General features: G+C 39.6%; 1 protein-coding gene across 1 annotated transcript in view; it reads left to right on the top strand.

The window, feature by feature from the left end:
• Positions 1-22,638, top strand: part of LMLN2 (leishmanolysin like peptidase 2) — a 457,833-nt gene that overhangs the window by 419,384 nt on the left and 15,811 nt on the right. The window contains exon 15 of the mRNA XM_044058759.1: positions 5,405-5,584. Coding sequence (XP_043914694.1) covers positions 5,405-5,584 — 180 coding nt within the window. The remainder of the gene's footprint in view (positions 1-5,404; positions 5,585-22,638) is intronic.

Genomic DNA, 22,638 nt, shown 5'->3' with positions numbered 1-22,638 from the left:
CTATATCTTCAGTATAACATATGACAGTAAATAGGTTGACAACGTCAACTGTCACAAAAAAGATCACCTTTATCATATTCTAGTGAATTCAAGTTCGTAGGTGAATGCCAGGAATCCTTGAAAATGTGTGGCTTGTTTTCTAACAGCCCTTTGCATTTCACATCAATAAATGTAGCCAAGGGTTCAGTTTTGGACTTTTTAGCTGCCACAATAGGTCTCAAGGGTGTATCACTCTTGCATTTTGTGTATGGTACTTCATTATCCCTTGGATGCCTCTGCTGTTTGCAATATTGTATCAACAACTTGGTTTATTCTACAATGTGATGAGAGGTTAAAAGCATTTTTTAAGGATCCACCTACTTTTACCTTTAAGAAGTAATCTAACTTTAAAAAACATGTTAGAGAGACCACAAAGGGGTTGTTATAATGGTTATATTTTAACCTATAGATGTGGTCAGTCAACAATGTTCTTTTATTTACACTAATCTTGACAATGACATTTTGGAAAATGTCTCCAACCAGATGGTCAAAGAGAGATATAGTTATTTGCCTAACAAAGTGTTGTATGTGGCTAGATGCACCAAATGTTTAGCTTTCTACATTGGCAAAACTATTATTGCTTTTAACAGAAGGATTTATCAACATGTTTATAGTATCTTAAGAAAGATGACAAAAGTGCATTGGCTAGACATGCTTGTCTTTGTCATAACTTTTCTAAGTTCAAGTTTTTCAAATTAGACAGGATCTAAACCTCAGCCTTTTCAGGGGATTGGCATAATTCTCTTTTACATCAAGAGATGCTCTGGCAATTGCACTTAGATGCCAGTGACTTTCCTGATTTAAACAAAGGAATGTCATTCACAAGTGAATTAAAACTAAAAGCATCCAGACTTTAACTCTGGTTTAAAGTTATTTACTGTGTATAGCCGACATGTCATTTTTTTCACTTTGAATGCTGATGGGCTGAATTTTAATTTTCAAGGCTTTTATTGGACGTCAGTTTGATTGGTGCAGTTTTTATTTTGAAGGTTGTCATTGGTCACTATTTTATTTGGTTATCCATTTCATAAAGATTTAAATATCCTTAGTGATTGGTTTATATTCTTGAGTTACTGATAACAGGGGTGTGTGCTTTTTATCAGTATTTAATTGGTGTGTTTTGAATGTTTCATTCACAGTTCTGATGTCTAAAAACAAAAGCGCTTAACTGTAATTCTGCTTGGTGCATTAAACTTCTGTATCGAGTACTGCCTGGTTGTTGGATTTTTATAATGTTTAAGTGGACAATATAGGGGGGAACAGCCATCAATGTGGAGGTTGCAGGAGGCTTGCCCCTGCAATAAATACTGTCAAAAATGTATCTTTTTTTTATTCCCATTGCAGTATTCAATAACTAAATAAAAGCCCATTTTCCTATATATATAATATTTACAAGTATTTTAATATTAATATTATATGCACACCTTTTGATTTACTGTCATAGAAAAATGTGAACCTGTGTTTTATTAGTTCCAATTTTACATGCTTAGTTTTATCGAAGTTAGTATATTTAGGAATTGTGGTAGGGTGTTTCTATTGTGTGTGAAATAATTTATTATTAACTGATCTGCATTTATTTATGTATCTAACTGTATATTTAGTTATTTATATTACAAAACATCAATAGCAACATGATGTTTTCATATATTATTACCTATCGGACTTTCATGGGTTAAAAATGGTTTATTAATTGACCAGCCAATGGAATGAACTTTAACAATATTTAAATGATGAAAGTATGGTAAAGTAGATGATTCTGATGAAGTCTCTGCATTAGGAGATGAAAGCGCTAAATCTGTTTTATTTTATTTTGTTTGATTCGTAATAAAATCTATTTGAATGCAACCTGGTTATTGCATTTTGGATTATCATCAAGGAGTGTTTGGATTTGTGTACGTTTAATAAGGAGGACAGCCTTCATTGGTACCTTACAGCATTTTTCATTGAGGTGGTTGGTGGTGACTGACTTTGTGATTAATTGTTTCAACAATGTTACCCATTGGTTTTGACTGGAGCATGTGACTCTTTGTGAGGGATTTTTAAATGGGAGAATTGAATTGGTTATAGGTGGATGAAAGTGCTTAATCTTTTATTGTTTTTCATAAAGTGTTTTTTTGCTAACTACTGGGCAGCTCTTTTCTTTGGACAGGTTGGTGTTGGAATTGATCAGACAGTTCTCCCAAATCACTCCTGAGCATAGGCCCTTGTTTCTTATGGATTTTACTTGGACAGCTAAGGAAAACATATATAATCACATTTCCAAAAAAAATGCATGGTAGCCCATAAGCCCTAGCCTTTCCCTATCCCAGACTTCAAGTAGTGTAGAGTGCTGAGCCCTCTGGCTACTATTCTGACAAGTCTGTCAATTACTAGACCCAAAAAAATGATGTTACTAGCTAATGGAGATGGGGTAGTTGAATCTGTCTCTCTCACATCATGCACTATGGTGCCCTGCCCCCCCCCAATCAGGCATTACACAGAGGCTGCTGCCCCCCCCAGTCAGGCAGTAACCAGAGGCTGCTGCCCCACCCAGTCAGGCAGTAACCAGAGGCTGTTGGTCCCACCCACTCAGGTAGTAGCCAAAGGGTGCTGGTGATCACTTTACAAAACCACAATGCACTTTTGATACTCATAGCATTCATATACAGAGCTTGCAGAGCTTATTGATTTTAAAGATCAGCAAACTTAAAATATTTCATGTCAACCTGGTACAACCACTTTCAAAAATGACTGACCCAAATACTGCAGCCATAAGATAGCTTTAGTACTGGATAAGGGCTAGGTTGTCTATAACCTGTAAATAACAAATATCAAGTTGTCATATCATGGGGATCATCCTGGCAACAAAATGGAAGTTCTGCTAATGCCATTCTCAAAGGACCCGTCAATATGCCAATTCTCACTATAAGATTAGAAGGACTTCTACATGTACACACACATCCTGATAATGTAAAATGGGGCATTTGTGCATGGCAGGTGTGCACATTTCCAGGATCAATGCATTTTTATAGTGTAATAGGCTTGAAACACATCCTGGATGAGGGGTAATCTGTGCATACAGCCTGCCTAAACGTAGCCAAGGCTTTTGACACTATCCCCCACTCAGGCATCATTGACAAACTCACCTATCTAGGTATAAACCCTTATATCATTAGATGGGTCACTAACTGGCTCACTGATAGAACCTGTATAGTCAAAATAAAGGAATCCACCTCCAACAGCAGACCTACAACCAGTGGTGTTCCATAGGGATCAGTCCTGGGACCTCTACTGTTTTGAATCTGTTTCTCCAAATTACAAGCTAAAACTAAAGGTCTATGGCTAAAAGAAGTTTGCTGATGACTACAAACTGGGTGTGGTCATAGAATCTCCAAACAATGTCAACAAGACAAGAGGGTCTTACACAAACAAATGATTGATGCCAATGTCATGGCCTTAAACTCAGTGCAAAAAAATGTATTATCATCCCTTTTGGCAAGTGTGATGTTCCTGCTAACTATCACATCAATAACAATACCCTAAGTACAACTCAGTGGTGAGACACCTGGGCACACAGGTTCACAGTAACCTTACCTTTGACCCCCATGTCTCCACAGTGGTAAGAAGAGCATTCTATATTGCTCATCTCATAAGTAAAGGCATTGCTTCCAGATAAAAAGAAGTTATAACCCCTCTGTACTCTTCCCTCATCAGGCCAATAATTGACTACAATGCCCCTTTTGGTATATACCTTTCCAAGCACCTGTAGCGGTTGGAGAGACCACAAAGGCTCCTCACAAGGAAAATTCAAGGTCTTCAGCATCTGTCCTATGTGGATCATCTGAAATCACTGTTACTTTATTCTGTTTCATACAGACTACTCAGAGGAGATTTATGCCTTGCATATAAGTCAGTCTCTGACCCTGCTTTATTGGAAATGCTGCATATCTGCAAGTCAAATGGTGCACAGGTTACTCGCTCTAAGACCTTAACCTGGTATGTGACATTAACAGAATCTGCTGGAGGGACAGATTTGTCTCCCAGAGGTTGCCACACCTTTGGAATGGACTCCCACTTCATGTAAACAGAGCACCTCACTGGGCCTCTTCAAACGCAGTCTGGGTGATTGGATGGGTAACCATAAATTCATCCCGGGGGTTCCACCTGTATCCCTCTTGGACAGGGGCAATTGGTGCTGATCATGGAAATAAAGGTAGAACTTGGCTAGGTTTGTAAGGTTTGCTTTGTAGGATTGTAGGCTTCTAGGGCCATTAGCCTACTAACTTCCTATGATCATATTATTCTGACACTATTTTACATGACTTTGATTTGGAGTAAAACAATTTTCAAAGTTTAGCTTTAGAGAGAACTTTATGTTAAAAATGGGAAGTGAAACTGCTTCTATTTCACTGCATCACAGTTAAAATCCTGATTGAGCAGACAGACACAGCTGAGTAGCTCTGCATCAGAGGGAATGTAACTGCATTACCTATCAAGACTGAAGTTTAAAGGTACTGATGTCACCTGAACGTATGATTGCAGAGCACATACTTTTGTTTTCTCTTTTTGGTCTGTGCTGTATGCATTTGGATGACTTCATATTTGCTAATCTCAAGAAGAGAAGGAAAAGGGAAGTTATAGTTGATACTCTTCAGAATAAGACGTGAAACAGAAATAGATGGTTGTGGCTGATATTTTTAGAGCTTTGAAAACACAAAAAGCCATTCTCAGGATAGTAATTCCTAACAGTTAAACAAAAACAATGCACTGAAATAGCAGACAGCGTAATTCTGAAAAGAGACAGGCGTAGACTTCTAAGTGCATGTTTAATAACCTGTAACATCTTAGTACCACTTAAGGACATACTGGCTTTCCATGACTTTTTAAACAAACATACAAAAGCATGTTATGTAGCAAAGACATCTTTCCAGACCAAGGCAGTGATACAGTATGGATACCAGGATGTATAGGACATTTTTTATTACAGTATATTAACTAAACAGCTAAACCATAGTCATTTACAGCAATGACTGTGACAGTCATCACATACAATTGGCAGAGTACATGCAGTGTTAGTGTGTGTTGGCAATATGTATTCTGTCTTACAGGCTGATGAAATGATGCTGCTGGTACACCTCTCTTCACAACAACATTTAATAGCATTAAACTGTGTATGAAGTCCTGGGCATGGACTGTATTAAATGCATTCTGAGTAGACCCATAATGATCTTGGTAACTAAAGGAACATAGACTTTTTTCTTCATTTCAGTGGTATTATATATTGTAAATATTATTATTATTATTATTGCCCTGACAAGATCACAGTCATGTAGCAATGACCTGTACTATTGTCTGACACACACGTGTATTTTGTTTACACTTTCAGGTGCCATTTCCACAGCCCTTTGCTCTCACAGACTATGGAGCTAACACTTCAGCTCTGGGAGTTTCTTGACTGCGTAGATAACTCTATTGATGTCATTTACAACAGAATAGACCGAGAGATCAAGGCACAAAGAATCACTATAAAACATAATGGAGAAGATTATATAGCAGTCCACATAAGGTAAGGGTCTGTAACCCATATGAGCACGTTCTGTAATGACGGTATCATTGTTGACTGAATATTCTGCCTACACTTTTACAGACAGCCTTGCAAACACCTCTTCCAATCTACATTTGTATGTATCATCTGAACAAAATGCATAGAATCCTTAGAGTCAGGAAGATCCTTACTTGCTTCTCCTCTAGATGTCAAGATAGTACCGGCATCCTTATTTTAACCCAAATGTGACTCTCAGAAAGTATAAGACGATCTTGAATGATGAGTAACTTTCCCAGTGATAGGACAGCTCAGAGTTGGAGTGTGACTATGCATGATATTCAGGTACACGTCTGTGAATATTCAAAAACAACAGCATAGTCCAGATGTCATAGGTAACCAGCTATACACACACACTGTCTTGGGTCCTGTTACAGGGCTATCCTGCTGCTTGGTGTCACAGCACAGGCCTCTCCCCAGTATTTCTCATATTTAATATTTTGTACAAAGTGTCTATTTTGTTGCATTTTATATATCTGTAAGCATTTGGCTTCATCTCAACTAGAACAGCCTTTTTTTGCATTTCAGATATTGTTTTTTTATTAGAAGCTAGATACACATAGCTGACTATCCCAGGCCACACTACAGTGCATCTCTCATTTACATTTACATAAGTAACAAACGCAATGACTCTTTCTTCTGGCAACTGTCAGGCACTCCTTGTTGTAAAATACATTGCCCTAGCAGAAGGTTTCTCTGCTTCTTCTATAATGTTAGAAATGTTCTCAGTTATTGCTCGGTGACAGCTGAAAAAATCTGACAGTTACTTTGTGGGAAGTAGATTTCTCTGAGCCAAATATACCTTTTTATGCCTAGTTCCAACATTTTAGAGCCATCCGGCCTAGTATAAATTACTTGTCCTCTCCTAGTTTGATGACAAACCACATCGTAATGACTGTCCTGCATAAGGATTAGAATTGCTGTCATTTTGTCAGAGAGCAGTGTTAAGTATATAAAACACAAATGTGAAATCTTTATCAATTCAGATAATAGATAATAAGTTTTACTGTCAAGCTTTGGTGCTTGTTTTTCATTCCTATCACATTACCGAGATATTTTCTTTCCTAAGTAGTATATAGGTTCATAGGTGTGTACTAGGCTAATGGCCCTTTAGCCTGTATAAGCCTAGCCCAAGAAGATTCCCTGGCATCATTTCATTAGGGATATTTAGGGAGAGATATGAAAGTATATTTTCCAGTAGGGGAATGTTGTCCCCTAGTGGAATATCTATCATAGGTTCATAGGTTGGTACTAGGCTATTGGCCCTAGGGCCTATACAAGCCTAACCTTAACAATTCCCTGGCAATTTCTTCCCACACTATTTACTTCCCTGGTCCTCTGTCTAGCAGGGTGACTGATGTGATCCCCGGGGTGAATTTCCTTTCTCCCATGCAATCATCAAGGTTCCTTTTGTGAGGGCCAAAGAGGCGCTCTGCTTGACATGTATGGGCAATCTATTCCAAACTCTGGAGTCTCTGGGTCTTTTTTTTTTTTTTTTTTTAAAGATAAATATTTTATTACTACTTTTTATAGGTTCATAGATTATATGGCCTGTTTTGAAATGTCCTGAAGGCAGTTAAGTAACTTCAAAACTGATGCCAGTTCCAGAATGTTAATGTAATGCATTACTTACTAGAGAGTTTTCCTGTCTCTGTAACCATCCAGACGTCCATTCACCGAACATCTGTTGTGATGAAATGAGAAAATTCCAGCTCTCGGAAAGCCATAGCTTTCAACAAATGATTAGAGAAGGTCCACCAATCAGGACTGCATGCCTGATTCTTAGGAGCTTGTAAGGGGAAATTAAATGAGTAAGAGGTTTGGTGATTTGGAGGTTAAGGGAAGTGCTGCTCGTGCAGTCTTTTATATATGTAGGTATGTTATGTGTGCACATATACATTTATACACTTTTTGTCCTTAACCACCTCAACCATCAGACGTCCGTAATTCACCATTGTAAATATTTCTCACTCTGGCTATTTTAGCACCCCATCACCCTCTGGTGGGGAATCTTCCCTTTCCAGGGAGGTGTTGCCCTATGAAGCTATTTTTATTCTCAGTCTGCAGTGAAGATCAAGACTCAAAAGACTAGTGAGCCATTATCTGTGGATGGCTTCTTTTTCTGATTTGCACAAATCCTCATCTCTGTTGGCAAAGCATCGCATTAGTACAGCAGGGCCTGCTTTGCCATAACATGAGAGCATGTGGCCTGACTGCAGAGTACATAGATTGTTTGGAAGGCCAAAGTCATGTGTTCTGAGCCTGTGCATGAGCCAGTGCCTGCCCTCCTACAGGTGTTACCTTGGCACAGAGGCCAAGCAGTCTCCCTGTCCCTTGATGGTTGAGGTGACATTCTTGTTCCCACCTCCCAGGCTGGCTCTTTTAGTACTTCAGCCCATTAGTTGATACTATTTTTCCAAAACTGCAGTCACAGCCCTATCCCTCAGCACCAAAAACACTTAGCAATGGTGCTGCTGAAAATACTGCCACCATATAAGTAATAATTTCAAGAATGCCCCCTACCAATGATTATGCCTCTGTCTGCGAGTTGGAGACCCTGGACCCTACTTTGCCATTATTTTAGTGTCAAAAGTCCAGACTTTGGCTGTATCTAACTTTGTTCCAATAAACTTTAACTGTCTTCTAAGCTGCAGAAATTATTTTGGATCTTATACCATGATTCCTAGATCAAAAAAGCAGATAGCATGCCACCATTTAGAATGGTTATGGAATTACATCTGACATCACCATTAAGCATTGTTTGGATTGCACAATGAAGAGTCTGTATTTTAAGTTCAGATAAATGTGACCAGTTCCTATTATGCAAAGGGATAAAGCCCTGACTGCACCCCCAAATGACCCATACTTGATTAACAGCATGAATTTTAGAGGGACCAGACAGACTGATGCCAATTCACCCATCATGGGTGGTGGGGGGAGGCAGCTCTGTTTTCTGCGCTGGTAACACCTAAAGGAGTGCACATACATTATCCACAGCAAGGAGCCCTGTTTCCAGAAATAAAGAGCAGTAACCATAAGGCAAACCTGAAAACAAGAAAAACAATCACCTTGGCCCACGCAGCACCATACACCACAAAATCTTTTACTGAAAAAGATCTGTTAAGTTCTTTTGTTCCCTAAAAATGGGAACTTCATAAGAACTAAAACACTAGTTTACTCAAGTAAAATTAAAAACTCCTTTATCACATCATATGGAAAAAGGGACAAATCGATAGACAGATGGCCTTACCAAGACCATTACTAAAAATAATTAACCATTATATTGACTAGTTAATAATCAGCTATACATAACTAGATAATGTACTTTAAATATTAGAATTATCATTAAATGAATTTTCTAAACATATTGGAGAACTTAAACTTCATATTGTTGCAACTTCAAATAACATGCTTTAGACAGCATTTCATTATGACCTGGTGAATTATAAGCATTCTAATGAAGTTCCCTTTTTTAAGGAATGAAAGTTCTTCTGTTTTTAATAGCTTGAATTGTTTGTTGCACTTGCTTGTTTAAGTTTTGCTTAAAAGTTAAACAACAGGCTAATACACTCAAGTGTACTAGCTTTTGATAGCAATTAGTCGAAAAACACAGCATTTATTGTATTTTCTGCCTATCTGAAATAAAACTTGAAAAAAACAAAAAAAATACTCTTGTTTTCCATACTTTCCTAACAGTTTGTTCCAGTGATCAGATTTTGCTGATCCCTGGGCTTTGTCTTGGTTCCTGTGTTTCTCCATTTTCCTTGTTTGGTCAAGGGGAAGTTTCTTTACTCACCAGTGAGGGTGGGGAGTACTGAGCTGCCTGTTTGTCCTCAGAGGAGTGGTTTAAAGCAGTAACCTGTAGTTTATTGGCCATTTTGGGTCATTTCCTGTCTTTTCCAGCCCCCTGCTATAAAGCACGCTTTGGCGGGCTTTAGCGCGGAGTTGCTACAGGAGCACACAAGAGCAGCGGCGGTTAATCAAGGTTAAACCATTCGGGCTGCCTAAATTCCACTCTTCAAATTTTTCCTTAAAACAGCTTTCCTTGAACTGTACTGCTGATCAAACCAGCGTATTCTATATCTAGAAAGTTCAGCTCTACTTGATTCTTAAGTAGACTATTCTTTATCTGTAAAGACTAGCACTTGCTCCTAAAGTATTTTTTTACTTTGATATAGCACTTTTATTATACATAGTACCCCACTAGCCAAAATCCCTTTTCGATCACCCACATTCCCCGGAGTCTTTTCAAAGTCCTTGTCTATTCCTTCTAGCATGTCGAGGGATCAGTTGCTAGTGTCCTCTCCTGCTCAGCTGGTGAATCTGGGAACATTGAGGCAATGTTACAATTGCCTCATGTACACGGACAACCCTCTCCTTCTTCCACAAAACACAAATACATGCGAGAGATGCAACTATATAGCCAAACTGGAGGCTGAGCTCTCTCAACACAGGACTGGCAAGACCAGACAGGAGGAGAAGGTAACCTCACACACCACAAACCCAGTCTCACATAGTACTATCAATACTTTAAATCATACACATAAATACACAAAGACATACTCGAAGGCTCTGATCAAAAATCTACCAAAACAGCAGAGGCCACCAAAGCAGACACCCAAACATCTGCCACCTCAAAACACAACACATTCAACACATAGACCACATAGTCAGTGTGCCAAACAGTCACAGCCCTTAAGGCCAAACACAATGCCAGACACACTCGTCATTGGTGACTCCACAGTCAGACACACTGATGTCCCGCTCACCAGATTGAGTAAGGAGAAGGTCACAGTAAGCTGCCTGTCGGGCGCTAGAATCCGCCACATAACGCAAGCACTCAGGTCTCTCAACAGCAGGTACAAGTACGACTCTGTCATTGTCCACGCTGGTGTGAACGACCTGAGACGTACCTCCTTGGACTACATGAAAAGAGACATAGAGGAGCTCTCTGATTATGTAGCCCAGGCAGGTATGACCCTGACCTTGAGCAGTATCCTACCTTCACCTAGAATGATGCCACAATACAGTGATAAGATGATCAGCATTAATAATTGGCTTAAATTTTGGTGTCATTCAAAGGGGATCCAATATCTGTCTGCCTGGGATGACATGCTGGACAAGCCACGCTGCTTCGCAAGGGACAGCTTGCACCTGTCACCCCTGGGCTTCCGGATATTGGCAAAGGCTCTTGCCACTCCCGTTGTGCCTTTTTTAGGCAAAGCTCAAATTCTAAACCTACCGCCCTAGAACACAAAAAAGGAAAAAAACTAAGGGTAATGCTGCTCAATGCCAGAAGTCTCAATCTCAAGATGCACGCACTTGAGGCCCTTCTCAGTATGGAGAACATCGATGTTTGTGCTGTGACAGAAACCTGGTTCAAGGCTCCTGAGAGCACCCCAGCACTATCAGGTTTCACCTCATATCATGCGTTCCGGCCCCAAAATCCGGACAACACCAAGAAAGGAGGGAGGGTGTCCATATTCATAAAGGACACACACACCTCAAGGTTGGTGGCAACGCACGATGCATCGGAGACCATCCAGGTGCAATTAACCATAGGCAAGACTGCTCTGCAATTTGTAGCATGTTACAGGCCACCCTCTCAAACTCAGGAACCTCACATGGCCTTCCTGAAAACACTGGAGGGATAAATGTATCTCCAAATACCATCATACTAGGTGATTTCAACTACCCTAATATAGACTGGGAACACTATTCAAGCCCAAACACTCTAGCCCAAAGGTTCCTGGAGTTCATAAACTCAAATGCCATGGAACAACTAGTCACCATCCCCACAAGAGGAGAAAACATACTTGATCTCATCATCACGAACATGGGATCACAATGTTCAGCATCGGAAGTATACCCTCACTGGTGAGATCAGATCATAAACTAATCTCGCTGGAGGTCCTCATCCCGCCCCCACCTGAAATAAAAAGACCACAGTGAAAAACTTCTCAAAAGCCGACTTCACACTTCTAAAAACTAGTGTGGTCTCCTTTAAGGCCCCTGAGCCAGTGGTAAACATTACTCAAACCGCTGAATCACTTACAAATGCCTTCTACCAGCACCTACAGGACTGCATGGATCAGGCAATCCCAAACAAAACTAAGACTCTTTGTACCAAAGGCAAGCATCCAGTCTGGTGGACCCCAGCCATAAACAAGCTCTACAACAAAAGGAGGAAGCTACTACAAGATAGAGCAAAGTCCTTGAAAGGTAAGACACCTTTGATCAATATAAGTAAAAAACTAAGAGCTCTCATAAAATCATCCAAGGCAAATTTTGAGAGAAAAATCGCCAAGGACTCAAAAGACAATCATAAGGCCTTCTTTAGCTATGTTAGAAACCTAGGAGGAAACTCCCAGATATGCCCGGAATTAGTTCAAAATGATGTGAAGATTACTGAACCTACACACATTGCCAACATACTGGCTGACAGGTTCAGTGCAAACTCCCCCCCCTCCCCCCCAAAAGGAGAGATATCTATACCAGAGGATTGTAGCCCCCCCAACATCCCCACCGCCCAGGTGAGAACTGCTCTCTCCAAGGCAAAAAACACAGCATCCATGGGACTGGATGGTGTCCCCGGCTGTGTGCTCCACGAACTCAATGAGGAATTAAACCCGCAGTTAGGACAGCTGTTTAATCTTAGCCTCACCTCAGGATACGTACCCAAGGAGTGGCGCATGGCGACTGTGGTCCCACTTCATAAGGGCGGTGCCTCCACCGACCCTGGAAATTACCATCCCATTAGCTTGACAAGCCTTATCTGCAAAGCCATGGAGAGGATCATAATGGAACTCATAAATAAAGACATAGGGAACTTGCAGGCTTTGGATCCATCCCAGTTTGGCTTTGTCAAAGGCAGATCATGCCTCTTAAACTTGGTTGACTTTTTTGAAACAGTCACCAAGGCCATTGATGAGGGCAAGGCAGACCATACAGCCTACCTCGACCTGGCAGAAGGCCTTTGACACAATACCCCACTCAGGTATCATTGAAAAACTCATCGGCTTAAATGTAAACCCATACATCACAAGATGGGTTGCAAACTGGCTAAGTGACAGAACCCACAGGGTCAGAGTTGCTGGCGCCATGTCAGACTCAAAGCCTGTCACAAGTGGTGTCCCACAGGGCTCAGTCCTGGGACCACTCTTGTTCGGCATCTACTTTTCTCAAGTACAAGCAAACACAGGAGGGTTATGGCTGACAAAGTTTGCAGATGACTGCAAACTGGGCGCCATAGTCGAAAACACATCTGACACAGATATCCTTCAGAAGGGCATCACAGAAACGGAAAACTGGTGCCAGAGCCATGGCCTAAAGTTAAACGCCAAGAAATGCATAGTCATACCCTTCGGGAAAAACAAGGTTACCCCTAGCTACCATATAGGTGGCAATCCACTGAGCACAGAAGAAGTCATCAGGGATCTGGGGACCCAGGTTGACAGTAACCTTTCGTTTGACACTCATGTTGCCAAAGTAGTTAGGAAAACCTTCTACATTGCCCACCTGATCATGAAAGGATTCACATCTAGATCTAGGGAGGTCATCGTCCCCCTGTACTCATCACTCATTAGACCTATGATTGAGTACAATGCCCCATTCTGAATGTATCTGACCCGACACCTGCAGCAGCTGGAAAGGCCCCAAAAGTTCCTCACCAAAAGGATAAAGGGTCTCAAAAATATGTCTTATGCTGCCAGACTGAAAGAACTCCAGCTCTATTCAGTCGCATACCGCTTGCTCAGAGGTGACCTGTGCCTGACATATAAGGCCATGTCAAACCCAGATTTGATGAATATGCTTCTCCTCAAAAAATCTAGATCCCTCAGAACCACAAGGGTGGGAGACTTAAACCTTGACATGGTTATTAATAGAACGTGCTGAAGGGACAGATTCATCACCCAGAGACTCCCTATGCTGTGGAACAAAATCCCGGTACATGTGAGGCACAGCACCTCGCTGGCCTTGTTCAAGAGGAATCTTGACCAATGGATGGGAGATCGCAGATATACCCCAGGGATTACTTCAGTGTCACTGCTTGACAGAGGCACAGCAAAATAATAGGCATAGTTTTCTTCAAACTAAAGGGGTGGCGAAAGCCACATAACTATGGGCTAGGCTTATAAATGCCCTTCGGCAGATAGCCTAGTATGAACCTATGAACCTTAAATAAAAGAGTTTATGGTGTATAGTGCTGCATATTATTACTAGGCAATTGTTTTTCAAGGAGCCTAGTGTGCCTCTAATGCATAGCACTGAGTTGCTCACTGGGATATTGCACATGCAACTCTGAAAAAACAGAAATGGTAATGCACACAAGCTGCCAAGGTAGTAGAATTAGGACCATCTGCAAATTTAGCAGACTGGTCCACATCCTAATACCTGTCTCTTATCTCTACCAGTGAATGAACGGGCTTGAGGATTCTCATGCTGATGGAGGAATTAATTGGTCAAGAGGGTACAGGAAGGAATAGCCACTGGATAGATCCTGGAGAGGCACAATAAAAAAGTTCAGTCGAATATGTAAGTAGTCAGACAGTGTAATTCTGAAAAGGGTTAGGCATGCAGATTCTGAGTGCATGCGTAATAAATTAACAGTAGAAGGGCCAGTACTGTAGCTAAGTACTTCAGAAACACCTTAAGTGCTGAAAAAAATGCCAAACAGAAGGCCACAGAAGTGGAAATAATACCTGTTAGTACTGAATCCATGGCTTTCCTGTAGTATTATGTTATCCTGAAGAAAGTGCAATCATTCTGCATTAAGGAAACAACACACAATTATGTTGTATTTGTATTAGCTATAAACAGGGCAGAGAAGTGAGTGGGGATCTGTTTCTAACAAATATCTAAACTATTTTACAGTGAAGAATCTGCTTCAGTCCATAAAGCTCTGCATCATCTATGGCCCATGAACCATTAAGAAATCATCATTTTCGTTTACAGTTCTATAAATTGTTTACAAACAACGATTAAATGTCTAGCCTTATGTGTTCATGAGTCAGGCCAAGTGCTGGAGCTTCTGAATAGTTTGACTTGTTGAAAGGCCTATGTACTGATAAAACTGAATGTTAATTGCCCACATGCATCTTTAAAACATCAGGATGGACTTCAATAATTTACATTGTTTTTGTGGCTAAAGTTTATTTACAGACTAAGGTGACAGGAATGATGGCTATGCATGCCCTTTTTTCTCTGAGCTTGCTTCATTGAATCATTCAGAGATATTTATTTAAAACCATCATTATTACTCAACTTTCCATATTTTTGCAGAATGTCCACATTTTTGCCTTATATGTTTGGTCTGTTCTTCATAAAACTTTTGGTTTTCTGGCAAAACATTGAGGACTGAAGCTACTAAATAATGATAGTCATTTGAGTTTCGGACTCCATATCCTTCTGAAAGTGCATGCTACTGCAAAAATGTTTATCTACCAACTTTTTAAGTTAGAAGAGCAATATTTAAAATCTGTCTCTATTTGTGTGGCTTTGTCCAATTTTTTTTTGCGCTACGAAGTTGGGAGGTATGAATTATACTGTTATTTTATTGATGATTTACTGTTTATCAGAGACAGATTTCAGTTTTTGTGGACATAAGCAATTAACATTGGAACAACTTGGGCATAAGTTGCAGTTACCCTGTGAACAAAAAAGAGTGAGAGATCATTTCTGGATAAGAAAATATGTGGAGAGCTCTCCATAGGAAGCATATTGGAGAATGCCAATGCCAAATGAGCAGGTAATCTATTGCCTCACCTGTCTATGAGACCTGTATTACACAGGGAATCCAGAAACAGGGTGAGGGAGAGTGTTACACCTTACAGATATTTGCAGCAAGTTAAATAATTTTAGCCCTGTAACCAAGCACTTTTCATAAAGTCACCAATCAAATGACTGCCTGCTCAGATTTGGTATTTATTGTGCAATGAATACAGAATGCTTGTTTTTAAATTTGCCCATCTTCTTAAGAAAAAGGAGACAAGTCATTTTCTAAACACAGTGCTTTAATTCCTGGTTGTGTGAATGATAAATTGTTTTTTAAATATTTATTCTAGTGGTCATAAGCTATTAATGTTCCTAGTAGGCCTTTGCGAGTGCTCCATACATACTTTTCTTTTTTATTCACGTCCAGTGTTTTTAAATATTTTAGTAGTCTCTTTCTATTGGTACGCCATTAAGTTAATTAGTATTTATTATATTTTCCTACACCAGGTTCAAATCTATTGAAGAACGTTTTGGACAATGCTGCTAATTCTAAAAGGATGATTTGTTAAGATCATTTATTATTAAAGTTTGCACTATTAATCATTTGCATTTAATCATGTGTCTAAGTGGCTAGGGTCAAAGAACAGAATTACCCAGACAGGAGAAAAATGAATGCTGAAAGGGTTGTAAGCAAACCTTTCTCTAAACAATGAAATTCTTCAGTCCAGTGAGATCCAACATGGGTCTCATGACCCCAGTTTTCTGGGAATAGCTAGGAAGTGCTAAGAGTAATGTCCTTTGCTTTAAACACCTTTTGAGGTATTTCATGAGCTTTACAAAGTTGTAGCTGAGTTCACTGAGAGGTACATAACATAGAAGAGAATGACAACAGTCTTTACAGAAATTCCAAATAGTATCTGTCAGTTGTCAGGTCGAGGGCTCACCTGTCTACTGTGATGTTTATCAGACATTATCTTAATGAGAACTAAACCATGTACCTTTTGTATGTGAGGTAAACACCTGAACTATTATGATAAGCCAGTCAGTCTTGCACTATCAGTGACCCCACATCATACATGTAATGTATTTACAATAGTGTCATCCTCATTACTTTGACAAACATGTATTTTTTGTATAGAAATCTCTGAAAACTCAACATGTTGCAAGGAGAGCATGTGGCTGTTATTACTGTAGCATGTCTATCAGAGTCACTTTCCAAGTGAGAGTCCAGGTTTACCAACTGTGGTTTCAGTAGGTAAGAACTAATCACACTGTCAGTACAGTGCTCATAAAGAAGTCTGCCAAGTTGTCTAGTGAAGAACAGATATTGACTACCTTACCAGGTACTAGAAGAAGGGAGTCAGGATGGTTCAAAACAGTGTGTGGGGGGTCATATCTCATAATGGATGACATAAGGAACTTAAACCACGAACCCCAGATTCCTATAATGTCATTTTAGTCTTGTCAATCCTTGAAATACTGTACAACTTGCAGAAGTTCCCTAAATTATAGGTTGAGATCTTCTTTCATTTACAGGTAAGTTTGCTGAAAACTATTTGTTTAAGGTTGAGCGAATTAACAGTGCTTTAACAAAAATTCAAACTTTCGAGATATTTTATTTTCTTCCAAGGTTTGACAACTTGGGGGTTTTTTAATAATAATAATCAGTGAATGCTGGGGTTGTAGACATGCACATGGAGGAAGGACCTTTAAGACACACAGGCAAATATATATTAAGAAATTTTGTAAAATTCCAATGTTGTCAGTCTTGAGAAATGGGGTGACCTGTGTGCCATATCCTTAAAGCCCAAATGGTGGTACATAACCTGATAGGGATTCAAGCATCTTCTTCAAGCAAGAGAAGATATTTTGCTCTTTTTACACTGAAAGTTGTACTTCATAAGCATTTTTATCCTTCATCTTCCTGTTAGTCATATGTTGAAAATGAAGAAACTTAGACTGAAGCGACCTCTTCTTTCTCCTCCCCTCACACTTTTCCACAGCTTTATGTTCCTGCTATAATGGCAGAGTTTATATGACTTTCACCAGTGGCCTGGGTTCCTGCTGGGCAGCTGTAACTAATGCCAACCCAGAAACTTTCAACAAGCTATACACCAGTGTCCTGTAATCAACCACTACATGCAGCTCAAGATCCCAGACTCTCTGAAAGAGGCCCAAGAAGGGAGTAGAAACTTGACTGGCAACAGCACACCTAGGTCACACGTTGTCTGTCAACATCCGTTCCCAAAATATTTCTTGCAGTGGAATATATTATTGGTTACTACTTGGAGAGGCAGGACTGACAATGCCAGTCTGCTTGAGATCAAAAATGACATTGGGTGGCGACAGTTGTACAGGTGGTGTTTTTTTTTTTGAAACAGATGCTGGAACTGAAAGTAACCTCTTCTGTTTCTGACAGCCTCGATCTTAAGGAATATTGCCCTCCTTTTAAAAGTGGACATGTCTCTCATAAGAGCAACAAAGGCAATAATAGTCTTTACTGGAACCACTGCTTGTGTTAGTTTAACTTAGCAACATGAATCTTCTCACTTTGATGGCAAGAAGTACTGTTATTCTCTGATAGGTGTAAGGTTTTTGTTTTCTTTTTAACCACAAAGCCTGCAAGTAGCTTGGGCCATCCATGCTTGTTTGCTGGCGTTACATTTTTGACAGAAGAGCAGATAGGGATGTTGTGATTAGGTTTTGGAAGAAAAATCCATTTTATCTTTTTCACTGTGGCTTTATCACCTGTCCTTCTTGTGGTAACAGAAGCCAAAGTAGTTTGCCAGTTGTTTAGAAAGCCTTTGTTTTGACATTGATTTACCTTGTTTACATGACATGAAGGAGACAAAGAACTGATCAGTCTAAGTGAACTGTTTAATTCTCTGCATGTAATACCTGAGTTATCTGTACTTATCCATTAACTATTATACTGTTTCAGTCCCATTTGGGGGCCTAAGGCAGAATGTTGCTAGCTGAATGGTTTGATTCAAAACTAATTCTGAAACCACATATGCCAGGAATGAGGGGTTAGTTCTAAGGTTTACCCTACCCTTTTGGAAAGTCTCCCAGTACATTAGAGCCTACAGCTCAGGCATTTTCCTAGAATAATAGTGCCCACCAAGAAAATGGTCTCCAAGGATAAAAATAAAGCTTAAATACCACCACTGTGGCTGGACCAAAATGAGGTCAAGGGTCAGTTTTACTACCACAAATTTTATATCTCAAAGAAGTAGTATAAGACTCCTGCATGGCCTAAGATGGAATACCCCCCCCCCATGAACTGATAGTACCATATGCCATGACAACAAAGATACTTTTCAAACCTGGACCATGTAGTTCTTTTGAAGGTATGTAAATTATGTGCCTTAATCCATCCATCCTCAACCCCTTTTCACATATTTGCAAATGGGTTGGGGTGTCACTTCAACAGTGACATTCATTTAGACCCAAGGTTTACACCACTGGATGGATAGCCCTGCTTTGGTAATTCATCCGTACCACACGCTCGCACACACACACTCACACCCAGGGCCAATTTAGAGTGTCTATTCCATCTGCTGCATGTCTTTGGAATGAGGGAGGAAACCAGAGTACCCAGAGGAAACCCACGTGAATGCAGGGAGAACCTGCAGACTCTGCACAGAAGGCATCCCAGCCAAGAATCAAACCAGGGAACCTCTTGCTGTGAGGTGACGATGCTAACCACTGCACCACCCTCTGGCAAAATGTTGATGTACATCTGATGTGTTTATAAGTCTGAGTCTGACAGTCGGTGCAGAGGGTTAAGGCTAGAAGCTGTAGATCTTGTGGTACTGGGTTTGAGTCCCTCAACCCTCATTTTACTTGCTGTATAACCTACAACAAATAATTTAACCAGACAGTGCTTGGAAGCAACTGAGAATTTGGACCAGGCTTCTCAGTGTTCCCCTAGACTGCAAGCTTTGAAACTACCTATGAATGTATGCACTAACGCTGATCCTTTCCACTCTTCTGTCTTTGAGGCAGTTAAACCACAGAGGCAAGAGGTGATTCTTATCCTTGTGACTTGGAGTCATGGAGATATGGGGAGTGTAGAAGAGAAATTCCCACTGCAAGAATACTTTTTAAACACTTATATAAGTTTAATATTGACTGACTTTCATTATTAGTGGGTGCAGTGTTTGTACTACCAGTGTACTGACACGAATCCACGGTACCGGTAAAGTGCTTTTACTGACTCCAAAATTAGAAAGAGTTTATAGTAGATTTGCATGGGAGACCAATTTGAAAGCATTGACAGGAGCAATAAATATAATGTCTGTTATGTAACTTAATTCCATGTTTTTGTAGATGCTTTTGATAAAGGAAAGAAGGGTAGATGGCAGACACTGTAGCCTTAAAGAAGCCATGATAGATTGAGAATACTAGTTTGTTTTGATCATTAGTTTAATGGGTTGTTATACAAGTAGTTTTTATGTCAACTGATAGTGGGCTATGGGGCAGCATTGTTCAGGAGAGGTGTGATTATTGTGCTGAATACATACTGGTATGAATGGAATGTTGGGTTAATTAGGCTACAGTCTATCCCAGCCTGGGAAAACATAAGGAGGTATGCTTTTCAGCCTTTTGTTTATTATACAGAGTGGGAATGGGATGCCATCATCGTAATTAATTTATTGTTATGGTTTGGGAGACAGTTTAATGGGCTTTTGATGTTTATATTTTAGTTGCAGCACTGATAATGGCAAATTGGTGAATTTAAGGTAAGAAGTCTCTTTTATTCTTAGAATACTGTGATAGTGTAGGAAATGGAAGAATATAAATGGGTTGGGCTTATATGTTATAGTGGTGATTTAAGATATTTCCAGAACAGTTGCTTTTCAAATACTCTACCCTATGTATGGTATAGGAATTTTTTGCCTTATTCATTTTTGCATGATTCTTGTAAGAATACAGTATTGGTCCCATTTTTGAAGGGTATTGTTTGCTAATGTGCACCAAGCCATAGCCCTTTTTAGTGTGCCTTACTGCAGATGCAACTCAAGATGTGGTGTTTTCTGGGATTATTTTCTTCTTTATGGAGAACTACTTATCTTTCAGCAGAGTGATTAGAAGATATTAGATGGTCAGTTTATGCAGTAGTTTCTCTGGAAATGTTATTCATTTGGCAGGGGATTATGGTTAGTTGTGGAAGATGTGTTACCAGTTGTTTTGTGGTCAACTGAGAGAGAGAGTGAGAAGTTGGGGTGCAGTAAAGATCAAAGGGGGTACTAGTTAATGTCCAGCTCATTATCAGTGGCTTGTATGAATATGAATTAGGAAAGTGGGAGTATAACTTGGTAAAGAGTGTATTTGATGAATAAAGGGAATCTTATTGTAGGTTATTGTCTCGTAGATGATAGGAAAGTGCATTTGTAAGTGAATTAAGAAAAAAGGACAAAAAAATTTTGATTGTTTTATAATGAGTGGGAGGGGGAATTGTAAGTTACTGTGACATTTAGTCTGAAGTGATAGCACATGAAACAAGTATAAATAACCGAGATGGCTTCATGGTCAGTGAGTTAGGGGACAGTGTGGGATGATGTGAGAATATTTCAGATATTTTCTTATAGCTGCATTGTCAGGCTGAGGGATAACATTCCATGGTGCAAGGAGATAGAAACAACTGAAATAAGTCATTTTAGCTCTTTTTGTTAGGGAAATGTGAAGCAGGAGAGCCAGATCTGGGGTGGAAATTTCCTTATAAGAGAAGGAATGAGGTTAGAGATGCAAGGTATATATAAAGTTGAAATGTTAGGCAGTTATATACACATGCATAAACAGATCTGTGAGAAAATGTACCTTTAGCGAGGAAAAGATGTAGAATATAAGGTATTCATCCATGGCATGCATAATATTATAGGGTGTTCTTTAGGTGATTGTAACGGAGACTTTTAGCTGAGGAATGCCATGGGACATTTGTGTGTATTTTTAGAATTATTGCTCATTTTTTTCTTGGAGTGGAGTTTTAATAAGCAGAACAGTATAATGGTCTTTTGCAGTAGTATATGGCACAGCATGGAGACGTACTAGAGATAGCAGGCCCTAGACTGTTATAATGGGATGTTTGTTATAAGCTTTGAGATAAGTTAGGGTGATTAGGGGAAAAGGTTTATGCAATGGTTAACGTGAGGAAGAAGCATTTTAGAAACTGTTGCTGTTAAAGTCAGTATTGGGGGCAGGTTAGTGTCAGGGTTCCACAAAGACTTTTTGGGTAGTGAGGCTATGAGCACAAAAAAGCTATTCATAACCCTGCTTCATTTGATTTTTTTAAGTAGGCTGCATACATTTGCATTTATTGTATTTTTTATTAAAACAATATGCAGCACATTGGTTTCACAGTTCCATGCACATTTGTATGAAGAAACTACACAGTGCTGAAGATACAACAAAAGCTTTAGTGGCAAACTATGACCTATGCAATAACTGGTTCAGCAATACCCATACAAAGGTGGATGTGATAAGATGAAGTACTTTGTTGTATGGATTAGAAAGGATTCATTGGAAGTGACTAAACAAAACATAGCACAACATTAAGAATCTGGAAGCACGTGATTATGGATATGGATAGTAAGATACAAACAGTAAAAAGATTTTTATTCCTTTGAGTCTTATATACATGTTCGGTATATTTTTTTCAGCTGGAGGAGAAGTTGTGGTACTTGCGTATTATCACAACCAGTTTGTGTTGTACTGCACCTTCTAATCCTGATAGCAGTAATTTCATTAAAAACAAACTCCTACATGTGGGAAATGTTACCACTGAATTTCAATGCACACAATTTCATGAATCATGCAAGTATCATGTACTGCCTTCATGCATTTTTAATTTCCATTAAAATTTAAATGGTTAACAATTTACCTCCAAAGCAAAAGCAAAACAAAGAAACTGCAAAATGTGGATATTCACTGACTGATAACTAATAACTCCCGGTAAGCTTTCCGAAAAGGAAGCCTACCTACATTTTTGAGTGTGTGTTTAGGGGAGGGTAGTACTTAACTGAAAACTGTCCCAGGAACCAAGCATCTTAGGAGACAGTCTGATTCAAGCAAGCATCTGTTTAAATGCACAGAAGTCAACTGTGGACATGGGAGGTGGTGGACAAACTAATGTCCACTATAAAATATAAAAGAAAAATAATTAAATGTAACCAGTACGGCACAGTAATGAGCAAAAAGGATGTGGTTTTAAACCAGAAAGCCCGATATGCTCAACATCCATCCTACTGTCGATTCTCTAGGTACCTGTACCATGTTAGAAGAGGGAAAAGAAATCAGTCGGA

Source organism: Protopterus annectens, chromosome 16.part0, assembly GCF_019279795.1.
Source record: "Protopterus annectens isolate FY-2018-M chromosome 16.part0, PAN1.0, whole genome shotgun sequence".
Lineage (NCBI taxonomy): Eukaryota > Metazoa > Chordata > Ceratodontiformes > Protopteridae > Protopterus > Protopterus annectens.
The sequence above is the reverse complement of the archived record's forward strand: the minus strand, read 5'-3'. Positions and strand labels throughout refer to the sequence as shown.